General features: G+C 33.9%; 1 protein-coding gene across 2 annotated transcripts; it reads left to right on the top strand.

The window, feature by feature from the left end:
* Positions 1-12,367: 12,367 nt before the first annotated feature.
* Positions 12,368-16,072, top strand: LOC120191207 (G-box-binding factor 4-like). Of its 2 annotated transcripts, XM_039194177.1 has the most exons (4): positions 12,372-13,274; positions 13,382-13,453; positions 14,834-14,863; positions 15,353-15,941. In XM_039194177.1, the coding sequence occupies exons 1-4, from the start codon at positions 12,570-12,572 to the stop codon at positions 15,425-15,427; spliced, it is 882 nt and encodes a 293-aa protein (XP_039050108.1). In that variant the 5' UTR covers positions 12,372-12,569; the 3' UTR covers positions 15,428-15,941. The 2 variants fall into 2 exon arrangements, with proteins under 2 accessions (XP_039050109.1, XP_039050108.1); XM_039194178.1 differs by lacking the exon at positions 13,382-13,453 and having other exon boundaries at positions 12,368-13,274; positions 15,353-16,072.
* Positions 16,073-18,828: the final 2,756 nt, after the last annotated feature.

The following is an 18,828-nucleotide window of genomic DNA, read 5'->3' as shown; positions in this document are numbered from 1 at the left end:
TTGTCCTCTTCTATTTAAAAATTGACGGTCGTTTGAGCTAGACGTCAATATGTTGACTGAGATATTATAAAATCATATTTTAATGATGTTTATTGACACCATTGTTTCTTTAAAGCACTGGTTGGACATCATAATGTTTCAAGTATCGAATTGACGACATAATATAAATAGAGAGTCGATCCACAAATTATAGCTCAAACGATACTAGGATTATATTTTATCGTATCACAGTTAACAAGTTAACGTTTGACTCAAACGATCTTTAATTTTTTAATAGAAAATGATGAGCTTAGATTATATTAATAGTCAAATGATTATTTTATACTGATTGGAAAAATAAAGAAACAATTAAATCAATAGAATATTATAAAATATTTTTATTACAACTACATAATCACTTTTTTCTATTACAAAAATAAAAAAATTGTTATCGGATAAGTGTAAATTTAAATCAGTTTTAATTTCTTTTATTGTTATATATTATTAGATATATATATTTATTATTTGACTAAGTTAAATATATGATAAACTATTGTTCTTTGCTCATTATTATTATTTTCTAATATAAAAATGTTTATTTATATGAACAGTTATAGTTCATTTACCGATACATCACAATTTTTATTTTACCATTGTGGATGTTGAAAATTGGCGATAACACAATATCACCCTGCAGAACTTTAATTATATGTCAGACATCATTTCATCTTTATTTAATGATCTAATACTCTTTGTAGGAAGACACACCACATACACTGCCCCGTGCCCCGTGCATTGTAAAACGTGTAAAAAATAGATATTAATTTTTTAAATATTTTAAAAATGATGCCTAATATTTAATTAATTTTTATTAAGGTGGTATTTGTGTAAAAACATCAACTTTATTTATTTATTTTTATATGATATTCTTTTTTAACGACTGTTAATAATGTTTATTGATTTTTAAAATTTATTGTTTAAAAATATAAAAATATTAAAATAAAATTTTAATTACAATTGAGAAATTAAATGAATTAATATTCATTTTTTTAAAAAATCAATAAAAATACAATAAAAATAATTAAAAGTGAATAAAATTCAATAAAATAGAATGTAAAGCTAAAAAAATATCACATCTTTATTTAAAATATTCTTTCTAATATTAATTTTAAAAAGTATAAAATAAATATTAAATTCTAATTTTATTAAAAATGAATAAACATTGTTAACTATTGTTAAAAATAATAATTAATGAATAATAATTCATTTGATACTTCAATTGTAATTAAAAGTTTATTTCAATATTTTTTTATATTTTTAAACAATTAATTTTAAAAGTCAATAAATTTTTAAAAATATATGAAATTTATAATTTTTTAAATTATAAAATATTATCATCATCATCATCATCATTTTGTAAAAAAATACTAGTTATAAAACTTTTATAAAATTATTCATATTTTAAAATACTTACCCTCAAAGTTTTCCTATACTAAATTATACGTATTGTGTAATTTCATTCAAAAATAAAAATAATTTTATTAAAAATGAATAAACATTATTAACTGTTGTTAAAAAATAATAATTAATGAATAATAATTCATTTGATCCCTCAATTGTAATTAAAAGTTTATTTTAATATTTTTTTATATTTTTAAACAATTAATTTTAAAAGTCAATAAATTTTGTAACACCCCAATTTAGGGGCTAAATTTAAGAAATTATAAAGTGGTGGATTTAATTGGTATTTTTGAAAGAAACGGGGGATTAAATTGTAAGATTTTAAAGTTGGCAGACCGTTTTAAGAAGTACAGGAAATTCAGTGGCTAAACCCATGATTTAACCATTTTATATATGTTGAAATATAATCCCCCACCCGTGCTCAGTTTCTGGAAATTTTTCCAGTTTCCCTCTCCCGTCAACCCCTCTTTGAACTCCGATCTACTCGCCGTCCGACCTCCGATCGATGAGCCGAAACCACCATCGTGTTCGTTGTCAATCGAGGAACAAAACCCCTCAAACCTTTCGTCGTGAATCATCGCCGTTCGTCGTGAATTTCAGTCGGAAGTATCGTCGGTAATAACTCGTTTTAGTTGGTTTTTCATCGATTCACGACGATCCGATGATCCGTTTACGACACCTCCCACACCATCGTGTTCCTTGTGCCGTTCCGAGTCCACCGATGTTCTCCTTTTTCTCCGGCGGCGGCAGCGCGTGTGGAGGTGAAGCGGTCAAAGTTTCCGACGTTTCAAAATCGAGCTCTCTACCGTTCAAAATTGTGAACCGAGCTTTGTAAGTATCTCGAAATCGCTCAAAATAATTTTTAGAAATTTTTCTGTGAATTTTACGCTGCCGGAACAGTGCCCACGCGCCCCACGCGCCGCCACTGCGAGTGGGGATAGTCTAAATGACCGGTTTGACCGGTTTTAGTGAATAGTTGACCGGTTTGACCGGTCACAACCCGACCCGACCCGTTGACCCGACCCGACCCATTTACCCGACCCGACCCGTTGACCCGACCCGTTGACCGTTGACCCGTTGACCGTTGACCGGAGTTGACCACTGTTGACCAAAACTTTGACCGGCTTTGATCGGGCATTAAACGACCTTTGACTTCGACCGAGTATACCTATCCTGACATTTTTCGACGTTCCAAATCTGATTCCGCTGTCCGTTTTTCGAAATTCGAACCCGAAGGCCTCAAAATTACCGGTCAAACCCGTTGACTTTGATTTTGACCGAAAATTCCAAATTTCTGAAAAGTCATATTTTGCTTTCGACGTCCTGAATCCGAATCCGAAGTCCGTTTCGCCAAATTCGAACTCGGTAAGCCGTCTTTCACTGATTTATCACCCGATTCGATCCGTTTATCGTAATTAAGCTCCGTTTCTGATATAATTTATGTTGATATGTATCTGAGGAATTATTAGAAGTTGAATTGAAGATCAAAGGCGTTCGAATATAATTTTTATGGTCGATCAGTATTGCACGGAAATCGAGGTAATACTTTACTACCTCTTTATGCTTTATAGAACATGTTGGTATTGGTAAATGCATGAATGGAAATGTTTGGTCTTATATGTGTAATAAATGAAGATCTACACTAGATATGAATACGGTAGAAAATAGATAACTGAATATGGCTCAGATGACTATTATAAGAAATTGGAGGACAGTTGGAATTAAATTACAAGTTCTGAAATTAAGTGATAAAAGAATCAATCATGGATTGTAGATTATAATTTATCTCATTAAAGGTACTTAGATGATAAATTATGAGAATATTTCGATTAGGTAAAATTACGAAATTACCCTTATGGTGGAAAATGACAAGAATTGTCTCTGGAAGTAGATTAATAAATCTGAAAAGAATTATTGATCTGCTAAAACTATTCATGTGCATAAGGAAATGTTAGTTTTACTTGGAAATTATGGATAACCAGTTTTTAACACCAAGAGGGTTTATGCAAGATACTATAAGCCTGTTAAGGAATCACTTCAAGATCAGAGAAGGTTCGGGAAAGCAATTAATCATAGGATCTCTAAATTATATTATTTTCGTTAAAAGCTAATATCGAAATTATCTGGTTAAGAAATTATAGAAATACCCTTAAGAGATCGAATAGTCGAGTTAACCCTGAATGAGAAAATACTTAGAGGATTCGTACTTAAGTCGATTAAGTACAGATTTGATTGTTAAGATCATGACTTAGCAGGAAAATTCATGATATTCCGTTTGTAAAATTTGAGAAGACACTTGACTCGAAAATATCCGAATAATGAGTAATACTTGAAGAATAATTTAATGGGGTATTTTGCTGTCAGAATTGTTCGAAAGGACTAAGTAAAAGATATAAATTGGAATTAAATAATAAGACCGAATGGAGGAAAAAGATTGAATACCGTGGATCTGTAAAATGACCAAAATACCCCTGTAATGGAAATGACTCAAGAATGTCACCAAGCTAAGGAATGATTGGATATCCTCGAGCTCTGAAATAAATGGAATAAAACTGAACATCAAAATTACCAAAATACCCTTATGGCCTAAAGTAAGTAAATGTCTTGGATTAATTAAAGAATCCAAATAAGCATAGGTATTGGCCTACCTTTAAAAGTAATGGAACACAATTTAAGTGAGTAGATCAACCATAAAGCTATGTCAATACCTGAATGACATAGATATTACTGGAATGCGTGTTCGTCTTCTTAAGTTTGACTCGATGATAAATTTTAGAAGTATTCAACTTAGTTCAACTCTGGATCGCATTCAGTACCAAGAATTGGACGTTTGCACGACAAATCAGCCACAAAGACCAAATTGAATGTAACGGAAGTGCAGCATGTGTCTGAAAAATCAGGAACGCTTGAATTACTCTGGAAAATCCCGAAGTATCTGGAATGGACTTGAATGCTAATAAATTAAGTAACCACAAGGACTGAGGATTGAATAAGTGAGTTGGATGAATCTGGAAATGTTAATGAACATATATGATGTAATGTTCTTATGGATTATGAATTACAAATCAAGTACGTCAGTATTTCATGATATGGTGAAAACGTGAACATGAAATAAAGACATTAGAAGATTTATTCAACGTTAATTTCGAAAATGAAATATGAACAAGAATTTGTGGTATTAAAGGGTAAATACCCTGAAAGGAAAATGAATTGACCAGTCGACATAGATTGTTAAGGTTCTGAATCTTCGTTCTCAAGTTGTTCGATTATCCGATCAATTGACATGGATGCAAAGGATTCTGAATACCCTTCTGATTACGTACAACTTCTGAAAATTGTCCGAATAAGATATGATCCTGATAATTCACATTCTGAATAACTGATGATTCCGTCAGTTATTGAACTTTTTACAATAGTGATTCTAAATTCTGACATTCTATCGATATACTGAAGATCCATATTTCTCTACTTGCTAAGATTATCCAGTACCTTTGAATAAATTATCTGAATATTTTACATCTGATTTCTGATTTGAATTCTGTTTTGACATCTGATCTGAAATTCTGTTCTGATATCTGATCTGATCTGAATTATGTTTTGATTTCTGATATCTCCGTTTACCGACGGATAAATGTTTTATCTGGGGGGTTTATTGTTGGAGGAAGATTATCTGCAGACTCCTCGGCTTTGTGCTCAGGGTCTAAATGGCATGTGCGGTTGGGTGTATGGTTCTGGGGAACCTACACATTTATGATGTGAACGGATGGGGGTATATATATGTTTTAAAAGATCTGTATCATTTTACTGAATTTTTCGAGAACACACTAGAAAACCTATTCTGATCTCCTCAACTCAGTCATCCGAAATATTTCTCTGAACTGAAAGCTCATTGTCCGTTACCACCCAAAAATCAGTAGAATCTCTGCTCAGCATAAAAATATGTAAATGCTCAGAAGCAATAAGGAAATAAATATTTATCTGTATCTGCACGTTCATCAGCATCATCTGGTAGTTCTGTATTACTGAGCTTTCCAAAGCTCACTCTATTACTCACCTTTTCAGGTTGAAAGAATTGTACCAGTGCATCTATCGACTTCAGTAAGGAGTTTGTCCGGCGTTGTTGCAGAGTAGGGTACATGTGATTAGGGGGCATGTAATTGTATTTTGATTTATATACGAGTTTCGAAATATGTTTTATTTTTAAATAGTGAAAACTAATTTTATAAGTTACACGTTTCAATAAAAGTTTTAAATTTTCCGCTATTTTTACAATGGGTCGCTCCGGTGGCCCTAATGTGACTTCCCGGATCGGATCGGGCTACCCGCATCGGTCTGGGGGGATACATTTAGTGGTATCAGAGCTATGGTTTGAGTCAAAATTTTTCAAGATAGACCGGCCGGTCAAATGTCAAAATATGTCTGATCAGTACATACCCCTAGACTGCAATCGTACCTCTCTGAGCCGGAACTCCAGGGCTGAGTCCCTATCTGTATTGAGTAAACCAAAGTTTCTATCTGCTAAGGCTATACTTGTACAAAAGGAATACCAGTAACATCTGTCTAAACACTGTAAAGTATCTCATGAGCCATGTGAGAGTTATTCATCTGAGAATTTCTGACTCGACTCCGGAAATGAAATTGAGATATGTTGCTGCTCTACGAGCCTATTCACGTATCCAATGCTGAATTGATTTCACAAGAATAAAGTTGTTCTGATTATTTACTTGGACTGAGGGAGAATTCTGAAGAGATTGATTACTCGAGAAAATTTTAAATTCTTTTATTGAAATAAGGAAAATTTATGATAAGAATGTATGCTCAGCTGGTTAAGGATAAGTGGAGGAATCGTACTTTTATAAAAGCTATTGATAGATTTGAAAGAACTGATGGAAGTTTCATTTATGCAATTATGTGACATGAATGAATTTCGAGGACGAAATTTTTAAGGAGGGGAGAATTGTAACACCCCAATTTAGGGGCTAAATTTAAGAAATTATAAAGTGGTGGATTTAATTGGTATTTTTGAAAGAAACGGGGGATTAAATTGTAAGATTTTAAAGTTGGCAGACCGTTTTAAGAAGTACAGGAAATTCAGTGGCTAAACCCATGATTTAACCATTTTTATATGTTGAAATATAATCCCCCACCCGTGCTCAGTTTCTGGAAATTTTTCCAGTTTCCCTCTCCCGTCAACCCCTCTTTGAACTCCGATCTACTCGCCGTCCGACCTCCGATCGATGAGCCGAAACCACCATCGTGTTCGTTGTCAATCGAGGAACAAAACCCCTCAAACCTTTCGTCGTGAATCATCGCCGTTCGTCGTGAATTTCAGTCGGAAGTATCGTCGGTAATAACTCGTTTTAGTTGGTTTTTCATCGATTCACGACGATCCGATGATCCTTTACGACACCTCCCACACCATCGTGTTCCTTGTGCCGTTCCGAGTCCACCGATGTTCTCCTTTTTCTCCGGCGGCGGCAGCGCGTGTGGAGGTGAAGCGGTCAAAGTTTCCGACGTTTCAAAATCGAGCTCTCTACCGTTCAAAATTGTGAACCGAGCTTTGTAAGTATCTCGAAATCGCTCAAAATAATTTTTAGAAATTTTTCTGTGAATTTTACGCTGCCGGAACAGTGCCCACGCGCCCCCACGCGCCGCCACTGCGAGTGGGGATAGTCTAAATGACCGGTTTGACCGGTTTTAGTGAATAGTTGACCGGTTTGACCGGTCACAACCCGACCCACCCGTTGACCCGACCCGACCCATTTACCCGACCCGACCCGTTGACCCGACCCGTTGACCGTTGACCCGTTGACCGTTGACCGGAGTTGACCACTGTTGACCAAAACTTTGACCGGCTTTGATCGGGCATTAAACGACCTTTGACTTCGACCGAGTATACCTATCCTGACATTTTTCGACGTTCCAAATCTGATTCCGCTGTCCGTTTTTCGAAATTCGAACCCGAAGGCCTCAAAATTACCGGTCAAACCCGTTGACTTTGATTTTGACCGAAAATTCCAAATTTCTGAAAAGTCATATTTTATGCTTTCGACGTCCTGAATCCGAATCCGAAGTCCGTTTCGCCAAATTCGAACTCGGTAAGCCGTCTTTCACTGATTTATCACCCGATTCGATCCGTTTATCGTAATTAAGCTCCGTTTCTGATATAATTTATGTTGATATGTATCTGAGGAATTATTAGAAGTTGAATTGAAGATCAAAGGCGTTCGAATATAATTTTTATGGTCGATCAGTATTGCACGGAAATCGAGGTAATACTTTACTACCTCTTTATGCTTTATAGAACATGTTGGTATTGGTAAATGCATGAATGGAAATGTTTGGTCTTATATGTGTAATAAATGAAGATCTACACTAGATATGAATACGGTAGAAAATAGATAACTGAATATGGCTCAGATGACTATTATAAGAAATTGGAGGACAGTTGGAATTAAATTACAAGTTCTGAAATTAAGTGATAAAAGAATCATCATGGATTGTAGATTATAATTTATCTCATTAAAGGTACTTAGATGATAAATTATGAGAATATTTCGATTAGGTAAAATTACGAAATTACCCTTATGGTGGAAAATGACAAGAATTGTCTCTGGAAGTAGATTAATAAATCTGAAAAGAATTATTGATCTGCTAAAACTATTCATGTGCATAAGGAAATGTTAGTTTTACTTGGAAATTATGGATAACCAGTTTTTAACACCAAGAGGGTTTATGCAAGATACTATAAGCCTGTTAAGGAATCACTTCAAGATCAGAGAAGGTTCGGGAAAGCAATTAATCATAGGATCTCTAAATTATATTATTTTCGTTAAAAGCTAATATCGAAATTATCTGGTTAAGAAATTATAGAAATACCCTTAAGATCGAATAGTCTGAGTTAACCCTGAATGAGAAATACTTAGAGGATTCGTACTTAAGTCGATTAAGTACAGATTTGATTGTTAAGATCATGACTTAGCAGGAAAATTCATGATATTCCGTTTGTAAAATTTGAGAAGACACTTGACTCGAAAATATCCGAATAATGAGTAAATACTTGAAGAATAATTTAATGGGGGTATTTTGCTGTCAGAATTGTTCGAAAGGACTAAGTAAAAGATATAAATTGGAATTAAATAATAAGACCGAATGGAGGAAAAAGATTGAAATACCGTGGATCTGTAAAATGACCAAAATACCCTGTAATGGAAATGACTCAAGAATGTCACCAAGCTAAGGAATGATTGGATATCCTCGAGCTCTGAAATAAATGGAATAAAACTGAACATCAAAATTACCAAAATACCCTTATGGCCTAAAGTAAGTAAATGTCTTGGATTAATTAAAGAATCCAAATAAGCATAGGTATTGGCCTACCTTTAAAAGTAATGGAACACAATTTAAGTGAGTAGATCAACCATAAAGCTATGTCAATACCTGAATGACATAGATATTACTGGAATGCGTGTTCGTCTTCTTAAGTTTGACTCGATGATAAATTTTAGAAGTATTCAACTTAGTTCAACTCTGGATCGCATTCAGTACCAAGAATTGGACGTTTGCACGACAAATCAGCCACAAAGACCAAATTGAATGTAACGGAAGTGCAGCATGTGTCTGAAAAATCAGGAACGCTTGAATTACTCTGGAAAATCCCGAAGTATCTGGAATGGACTTGAATGCTAAATAAATTAAGTAACCACAAGGACTGAGGATTGAATAAGTGAGTTGGATGAATCTGGAAATGTTAATGAACATATATGATGTAATGTTCTTATGGATTATGAATTACAAAATCAAGTACGTCAGTATTTCATGATATGGTGAAAACGTGAACATGAAATAAAGACATTAGAAGATTTATTCAACGTTAATTTCGAAAATGAATATGAACAAGAATTTGTGGTATTAAAGGGTAAATACCCTGAAAGGAAAATGAATTGACCAGTCGACATAGATTGTTAAGGTTCTGAATCTTCGTTCTCAAGTTGTTCGATTATCCGATCAATTGACATGGATGCAAAGGATTCTGAATACCCTTCTGATTACGTACAACTTCTGAAAATTGTCCGAATAAGATATGATCCTGATAATTCACATTCTGAATAACTGATGATTCCGTCAGTTATTGAACTTTTTACAATAGTGATTCTAAATTCTGACATTCTATCGATATACTGAAGATCCATATTTCTCTACTTGCTAAGATTATCCAGTACCTTTGAATAATATTTGTAAACTCTAGTGTGTTCCCTACTTATATGAATATTTTATCTGATTTCTGATTTGAATTCTGTTTTGACATCTGATCTGAAATCTGTTCTGATTCCTAACCTGGATTCTGTTCTGATATCTGATCTGAATTATGTTTTGATTTCTGATATCTCCGTTTACCGACGGATAAATGTTTTATCTGGGGGGTTTATTGTTGGAGGAAGATTATCTGCAGACTCCTCGGCTTTGTGCTCAGGGTCTAAATGGCATGTGCGGTTGGGTGTATGGTTCTGGGGAACCTACACATTTATGATGTGAACGGATGGGGGTATATATATGTTTTAAAAGATCTGTATCATTTTACTGAATTTTTCGAGAACACACTAGAAAACCTATTCTGATCTCCTCAACTCAGTCATCCGAAATATTTCTCTGAACTGAAAGCTCATTGTCCGTTACCACCCAAAAATATCAGTAGAATCTCTGCTCAGCATAAAAATATGTAAATGCTCAGAAGCAATAAGGAAATAAATATTTATCTGTATCTGCACGTTCATCAGCATCATCTGGTAGTTCTGTATTACTGAGCTTTCCAAAGCTCACTCTATTACTCACCTTTTCAGGTTGAAAGAATTGTACCAGTGCATCTATCGACTTCAGTAAGGGAGTTTGTCCGGCGTTGTTGCAGAGTAGGGTACATGTGATTAGGGGGCATGTAATTGTATTTTGATTTATATACGAGTTTCGAAATATGTTTTATTTTTAAATAGTGAAAACTAATTTTATAAGTTACACGTTTCAATAAAAGTTTTAAATTTTCCGCTATTTTTACAATGGGTCGCTCCGGTGGCCCTAATGTGACTTCCCGGATCGGATCGGGCTACCCGCATCGGTCTGGGGGGATACATTTCAAAAATATATGAAATTTATAATTTTTTAAATTATAAATATTTATCATCATCATTTTGTAAAATAAATACTAGTTATAAAACATTTATAAAATTATTCATATTTTTAAATACTTACCCTCAAAGTTTTCCTATACTAGATTATACGTATTGTGTAATTTCATGCAAAAATCAAAATTTGTCGAGTTATAAAATAATTTGCAAAAGAATATTTAAATATTTTAATGTAGAAAGTTTTTTCACACACAAAAATAAATAAATAAAGTTGACATGTTTACACAAATATCACCATAATAAAAATTAATTATATGTTAGACACTATTGTAAAAATATTTATAAACTAGCATCCATTTTTTACACGTTTCACAAGGTGCGATACATGGGCCGCGCCTTACTCAACGTGGTGCCAGATCAGCGTAAGGCACGGTGCATGGGCGCGCCTTCCTACAAAGGGTGTTAGATCGGTAAATAAAGATGAAAGGGTGTCTAACAGGTAATTAAAGTTCTGCAGGGTGATATTTCGGTGTGATCGCCGTTGAAAATTATGTTTCAAATGTTTGTGGTTATTTCACGTATTCTTAGAAAATATAAATAATACTTAAAATAAGTTATGCACATAAAAACTTTATAGATATAATATTAGATCACTTAATTTACATGAATTTATGTTTCCATATATTGAATCTAGAGTGAAATTACTGAAAAGATAATACAATGCTTTATCAAAAAAAATGTTTAATATTGAAAGTGGATTCGATTGGAATGAAGAAGAAATAACAATATTCTATGAATTTAATATAAATATTTTTACTTAAATATCCAGAATTCAACTTTTTTTTAAAAATATACCACAAGAATAATTTGATAAAATATATATTCTAATAATCTTTTATTCCTTTAACCAAACATTGTAACCTTACATTCATATCAAACAAACCAAACATAATAATGTAACATTACCGATAATGTATCAAATAATATTACATTCTAGTAATCTTATTCCCGGAGGTAATGTTATATTCCATGAACCAAACACCTCTTTATAAAACATTTCATTTAACAATATTTATTGTTTCTGTTTGGATCGAGATTGAAATTAAAATTTGAAATGTATAAAGATTAAATTTGAAGAAGATGAACTAAGTTTACACTTTTTCCTAAAACAAGAACTAATAACCAAAATTGATTTAATAGATTTTATTGTTATTGTTTAATCAAAATTGAAATTTTAAAATTTCAATTACAAAGACTAAAAGTAAACAAATCAAGATACATAGACTAAATTCACAACACAAGCATAGAAAGGGTAATAAAGCACACAAATGGTCCATCGACTTTAGGGTGTTGCTTTGTTGAATATTTTGATTATTAAAAGTTATAAAAATGGACATTCGACTATAGGATATTATTTTGTTAAGTTTCTCGACTATTAAAAGTTACAAAATAGTCATAAGATTATTCATATGTTACAACTTAAATTACCGTCAAATTTTTAACAGAAAATGATAGTTTTGGAACATATGAATAGTCGGATGACCATTTTGTAACTTTTAATAGTCAAAGACTCAACAAAGCAATGTCTTAAATAGTGGATCATTTTGTAATTTTTAATAGTTGGAGTACTCAACAAAATAACATTATATAGTCAGGGTGACCATTTGTGTACTTTTACCCTTTTCATAATACTACGTAAACGAATCAAGCTGCGACGTTATCTCAGATCATTGCAGTAAGCGAAACAATATAAAAAACGGAACGGTAACTTAACCTAAACTAACCATCTCTTTGTTAATCGGAAACTGATCCACGCGCTCTCACTCGCGCTGTTTAGTCTCCTTGATCCCAACAGAATAACAAATCCCCCAAAAAGGTACGACAAGTTCAAAATCCCCAAATATCCAAAAAAAAAAAAATCCCAAACCCTAGACAATTTCTCGAGAGGGAGAGAACTGAAATTTTCAACGAGAGAATCGCTCGGTTAAAAGAGTGGAATTGTCGCCGCTAATGGCGTCGTCGACTTCAAATTCGCGAAATTCGGATCTCTCCCGACGCTCTAGTAATTCTTCATCTACAAAACCCCAACTTTTCACGGATCAAAACAAAAACGACGATAACAACAGATTGAGCTCGACAATGACAGTAGATGGCATCCTTCGAAACGCTTACTCGGCGGCTCCCACGACTGAGACGACTCTGGTTGATGCTTCGATCACTGTAATCGACGCTCCGGTTCTGAATGCCGTCGCGGATAATTCTGAAGCTGCTCAGGTTCAAGCTGTAGCAGATTTTAATAAAAACGTTGTGAGAAGTGTGGACGAGGTTTGGAGGGAAATTGTATCGGGCGAGAGGAAAGAGATCACGACGAAAGAGGAGGCGCCGGACGAGATGATGACTTTGGAGGATTTCTTGGCGAAGGCTGGTGCTGTGGAGGAAGAGGAGGAGGTTAAGTTGCATCCGGATAGGTTGAGTGGTGGAGTGTACACGTTTGATCCGGTGGGAGCGGGTGCGTTTCAGATGCTGGATAAGATGGAGGGGTCAATTGTTGGGATCGGGAACGGGATGGAAGTTATTGGGAGTGGAGGTAGTGGAGGGAGAGGGAAGAGAGGAAGAGGGGTTTTATTGGAGCCGTTGGATAAAGCCGCACAGCAGCGGCAGAGGAGGATGATTAAGAATAGGGAATCTGCTGCCCGGTCTCGGGAAAGGAAGCAGGTTTACAATAATACAATTGGTTGAATTCTTTTGATTGAATTGTGTCAACGTTAATGGATTGTTTCTTTAGAAAAATTTGGTTTTTTGTTTTTTCCTCTTAATTGTAGGCATACCAAGTTGAATTGGAATCATTAGCTGTAAAGCTGGAAGAGGAGAACGAGTGGCTGTTGAAAGAAAAGGTATTGAATTTTTTCTCAACTTTTATCACCGTTCGTCTTATGAATTTATGATTTCAGATAATGATGAGGAATGGTTAATTTCCTCATTAATTACTTGCTAAAGGTGGGAAATTTCTTTTATCTCAAACACATAGTGTGTCGCTTGTTGTTCTCAATGTAGTTGCAATGACTTCCTCCAGAAGAGACATTATCTTTATCTGCATCTGAAAGGATTTTGTTTTAAAGCTAGGAGCTCCTATTTTGGTCAACTTTTATCACAAAACTTCCAGAAGTTGATAATAAATAAGTTAATAACAATACTTACTACTTTGCTAGCGATGCTGTGTTTAAGTGGCTTGATGCATCTGCCAACAATAAGTTTCACGATATTTCCCTAGAGTTTACCATAATTTCCTTGCCTACCATGTCCATAGTCTTCGTTGGATTGGGTTTGTGATTATTCACCATATAAGTTCCCAAGCTACTTGTAAGTTATAATCTCATTTTGTGGTGTTCCTTCACTCATTAGTTTCACATTTTCTTTCAGCTTCATGTGTTTTATAGAAAATATTCTTTATTATTTTCTGTGTTCTGTTATAGTGTATGATCCTTAGGTATATGGGTGCATCCTACACTGCTTTATGCGCTCAAATTTAGAACCCTAGAATTTTCAAGAACATAACATGTTAGATTCACCATAAATACATGTATCCATGTACAGGCTGCTTTAATTCTTGGTGGAGATAGCTTGAATGTGAATTCCCTGGATTTGCCATGGTTGCATATACTCAATTAGCCAATGTCTGGTTGCTGCTTTATTTGTAGGGCAACTGTTGACTCCCTCTACCATGGTCATTTATGTTTCATTTCTTCTAGCTTCTTCGTGTCTTAAGTTACTGAGCACGTGGGCAGAGGAAATTATTCAAGCAGAACACATGCATCCGTACGAACTTGAATGCATATACCACACTTAAAAATGAAAAATTTATTCAATGCATGATATTTCTTGCACTTACGCATATTACATAAATCATATTTTACCCAAAGCAAAACATTTCTATCCCTTGTTATGCATCTCATGTTTGTGGTGTTAAACCAAGAGCTTGGAAGGAACTAAGTTTTAACTTTACCCATCTTATTTCATGTATGTTTCTATTTTTGTGCCCTGGGTCTCAATTCCTAACAGCTTGAGTTTGGGCTTTCTTTTATCCTTTGTTCTTAGTTACAATATTCTAAATTTTAGTTCTATCTTGTAGCGTATGCTAATGCTCACAATTTATTGATTTTTATGCTTTTCTATTTTCCCATACTAATTTCCATGTTTATGTATTGCAACATCCTTTACTTCACTAGATTTTATTGCGTATGTTTTCATCTCTAACTGCATTTTTTTACTTGCAGGCTGAGAGAACTAAGGAAAGATTTAAGCAGGTTATAAATCTCTGCTTTTATCAGAGCATTAAGTGTTAAGTTAATGGTTAATCAGATTCAATGGGATTGGTCAAAATAAAGAAATAGTTTGACCTTAAGTGTAGTTGGAACAGTATGTGTTAATAGGAAATTAAAGTGGGAATGTTTTAAGAATAACCTATTGCACTAAATATATATAGGATTACGTTGTTAGTAGGAAATTAAAGAACTGTTAATGTTTCCTTTTTTCATTTCCGACAAGTAACATAATTTGATTTAAATATCTAGATAAGTGTAATTATTTCTGGCTGAGGACTATTATGACTCTGTCAGTGTAATACGAGGTACTTAGCTTGTATTTAACACTTATAGATAACTTGGCTTTAGTTGTGCTAGTTCTCAAACAATACCTAAGTGAGAAATGTAATTATGGAAAACAAGGCATACAGTAATGAGCCGTGCCTATTAAATTCCTAAAAGGGTTTCTCATCATGTTAATTTTTACTGCAGCTCATGGAGAAGGTGGTTCCAGTTGTGGAGCAGCGAAGACCAGCACGTGTGCTCCGTAGGGTTCGATCTTTGTAGTGGTAAATATTATTTTCTTGAGATGGAAAGGAAAATAGCTAGTCTGTTATAGAGGAAAGGAGTGGGTAACAGAAAGGTGCACCATTAGGTTTATCTTCTTTTGAATATAGCTATTCCAAAGCTGATAGTAGTCTAGAGCAGTTGCAGTTCTTCATATGTAAACAAAATGAAAACCTAAACCGGAACCATGAAGGAAATAGCCCTTATTATCGAGTAGAAGTTTTTGTGGCGAAGGAATGTAGAGGAGGCATTAAGTTGGTTTTAATAGCTAATGATCGATTGTTCCTCCTCTGGGGCATGTGCAATAAGGAACAAAAAGGATTCTGGACTAGTGTACTGTATTTATGTGGTGACAACTCATGGCAAGCCCTTTTGACAAAAAAAAAAAAAAATAGAAAGGACAGTAATGATCTGTTTATATCATTAGTCAGATCTTCACTTTCTGATTTCCTTTTTGGGAAATCATGTGCATGAATGATGCAAAGTGTTTGAAAGAAGGTGTTTATTGATGTTTCTTCCGACCTTAGCCTCTTTCGGATGTTCTTTTTTCACGGTTGCGATCGAATGGGTTCTAGTTTTTATTAAGAATGGGTTTAGGTCACAGTCCTTAGATGTTCATGAGCATCTAAAGCCTTTATTTCTGGTGGGGAGATATGAATTACATTGGCCAAAAAGTTTCTTTGTGAGTAGGATACTTCAATCTGTTGGGGAAATCTATGATTATTCATTGATATTTTCTCAATGTAATGTCAATATATATTAAAAAAACAAATAGAAATGAACCAAAGTTAAATTTGAATCCAACAATGGTCTTTCTGGTCTTCAAACCCAAGCTTACATGGGAATCTTACAGTGAAACTGACTTGGCAATTTGCTGTAGTTTTCTTGGATGCCAAACAAAGAGGTGCACAAAGCAAAGAAATTGCTTCTTGACGAAATTTGAAGTAATTTAATTTGCTTTCATTTCCATTAAATAAAATTTGGATTGATTAATTAAACTGACTGGATAAGAATTTTGATTGATCAATTTGATTTTGGTTTTTGGGTAAATTGAATTCATCATTTTCCTTTCATATTTGTACATTTTTACTCATCAAAAGAAAAAGTTATTTTGATCACTTATATTATTATTTTATTAAATTTTGATAATTTATGTTATAAATTATTATATTTTGGTCCCTCATCATCTAAATACATTGTTCACCAATTTGGTTGCATTGCAGGCAGTGGTGGGGATCCTAACAGCTCCAATGGCTTTCTTTACATTGTGAAGAAAAAAAGAAAATGGTTGCCCAAATTAAACTGGTTTGACAATACGAAATTGAATTCACTCAAGTCAGAAGAACAATAAAGAAGATATTCAAAGACAATCTGTCTGGTAGATCTTTGGACCATTAACTTAATGATTCAGACCTGTTCCATAGATTATAGAATGATTAATGAAGAAAAACAAATGGCTTTAATTCATTGCTCTGGCCATGAATGAGCCCACTTCGTGAACATACATTGAAATGCATGATTCCGTTTCAAACACGGATATTTAGAGAGAGAAATAAAGTTAAAACACATCAAATATTAATAAACATGTAGATTGTCTTAATCTTGTTACTGTTCATCTTTTCGATGGTACGAATGACCTGAACCCATAGTATAATTTGATCCGATCTGATTTGTTCATTTCTTTATCATGTCACATCTTTATTGTCATCCTTTCATCTATTGAAACATTTGAAATTTCATATCCTTAAATTAATTATCGTCTTTTGACATGATATTGACTTTAATCCCTTAACATTACCAGACCCATGCGATACATCGGACAACCAGATTATTAACTTACCAATCTATTAGTAGTTATCATCACTCTAAATTTAATATCAATACTAAGGATCGATATATAAAACCGTCATACAAGGCTGGCGAATACTCTTTTAGTAACTATTTTTCTCTCCCCTAAAGATCTCTACCATTCATCACCTTTCTCAACCTATTAAACCACCGCTATAGCGCATAGTCTAAATTATTCAAAACCACAACTTCATTTCTCTCGTTAACACTATTAAAAGTATATCCAATAAATTTAAGGAAGCTGTAATGAGAAAAAATATGAAGCAAACATTGATGCATTCAATGAGGCAACAAAAGTGGGGGCAAAGCTGAGACCACCGTCTGTCAATACTGGAATTAGCCAATATGAAGAGTGAAAACTGAGTGGCCTATTTCACCATTGAACGATCAATCATATGCAGCTTTATGATTCTCCAGCTTTGTGTATGAAAGCTACCTAAACCCAAAGAAATCATCCAGAACCATGGTTTTGTTGCAGGGTATGAATATGTATTAGGCACGATTGTCGGAAAAATGAAAAGTCGAAATAACATAAATCGAAACCAGACCGGCTACGTAAGTTGGTTAACACGAAAACTCGATTCTGATATCGACAAATTATAATCTTTATCTTCCAAAACCCAATCCAGGAATCCAGCTTGAACATGCATGCTATTGAGCTGTCAAAGCAAAGCGTAAGTTGCAAGTAGGCAAAAGATATACAGACGACCATCAGCTGGAAAGCCTAATGTGTGATTTCCATTTAATGCAGAAAATAATAAACAGAGTATCACATAAGCTTTCATTAAACAGGATTATCGCCAGATCGAGATGTTTATGTAAGTGTGATAAATCTGCAGACTGCAGGAGTAAATGGTGTAGCTGATTAATACAATGAGAAATTGATGTTTAATCAATCTTTTTCAGCTTTTGAAAACCTGAAAAAAAAAACATATGGGGATGAATGGGGTTTTAGTTTTGTTTGTATGATGTAACTTCATTCCCTGTCATTTTCACATAGAAAATTTAATGGTTAAAAATAGCTGACTTGACAAACCATAGAAGTTCTATTGTTCTTGTTCTTGAAAGTGCACATAAATAAGTTAATCTAAGTTGCCAGACAATAGCCAAAAACAAGAAAAGATGAAGCTCTTATTCGAATCGGAGTGGGAGTGATAGATAAGCATATGTTTATTCGAATCGAGGTGTGAGTGTTTATTCGAATCAGGATATGAGCAAGCTGGGAACATATCATAAAATGAATCAAATCCAAGAACAAAACTCTTACATTTCCATCTTATTGTTGCATCTAAGAGGCAAAAATATGAATAAAGAAGCAGAAAGAAAAGTATATAGCATTAACAAGTAAGCAAAATTCTCAACATAAAATAAACTACATAACCAAGATTGTAGACTTACGACATTTGATTATATAACAACACAAAGATGAACACAGCATCAGGACCAAAGAGATCCAATTAAATGTCCTGCTTTCTTTACACTGATTACACTGATATAAAGTGATAAGTACAAGCAAATCTCTGTTTTTTGGGTTTTCATTCTTACCCTTTTAA

Source organism: Hibiscus syriacus, unplaced genomic scaffold (assembly GCF_006381635.1).
Source record: "Hibiscus syriacus cultivar Baekdansim isolate YM2019G1 unplaced genomic scaffold, ASM638163v2 tig00116965_pilon, whole genome shotgun sequence".
NCBI lineage: Eukaryota > Viridiplantae > Streptophyta > Magnoliopsida > Malvales > Malvaceae > Hibiscus > Hibiscus syriacus.
Note: the sequence above shows the minus strand (reverse complement) of the source record. Positions and strands in the feature narration are given on the sequence as shown.

Coding starts and splice junctions, on each gene's coding strand:
- LOC120191207 (XM_039194177.1), top strand. CDS start 12,570: ATGGCGTCGTCGACTTCAAATTCGCGAAATTCGGATCTCTCCCGACGC. Junction 13,275..13,381: donor GGTCTCGGGAAAGGAAGCAG/GTTTACAATAAT, acceptor TCTTAATTGTAG/GCATACCAAGTTGAATTGGA. Junction 14,864..15,352: donor CTAAGGAAAGATTTAAGCAG/GTTATAAATCTC, acceptor TTTTTACTGCAG/CTCATGGAGAAGGTGGTTCC.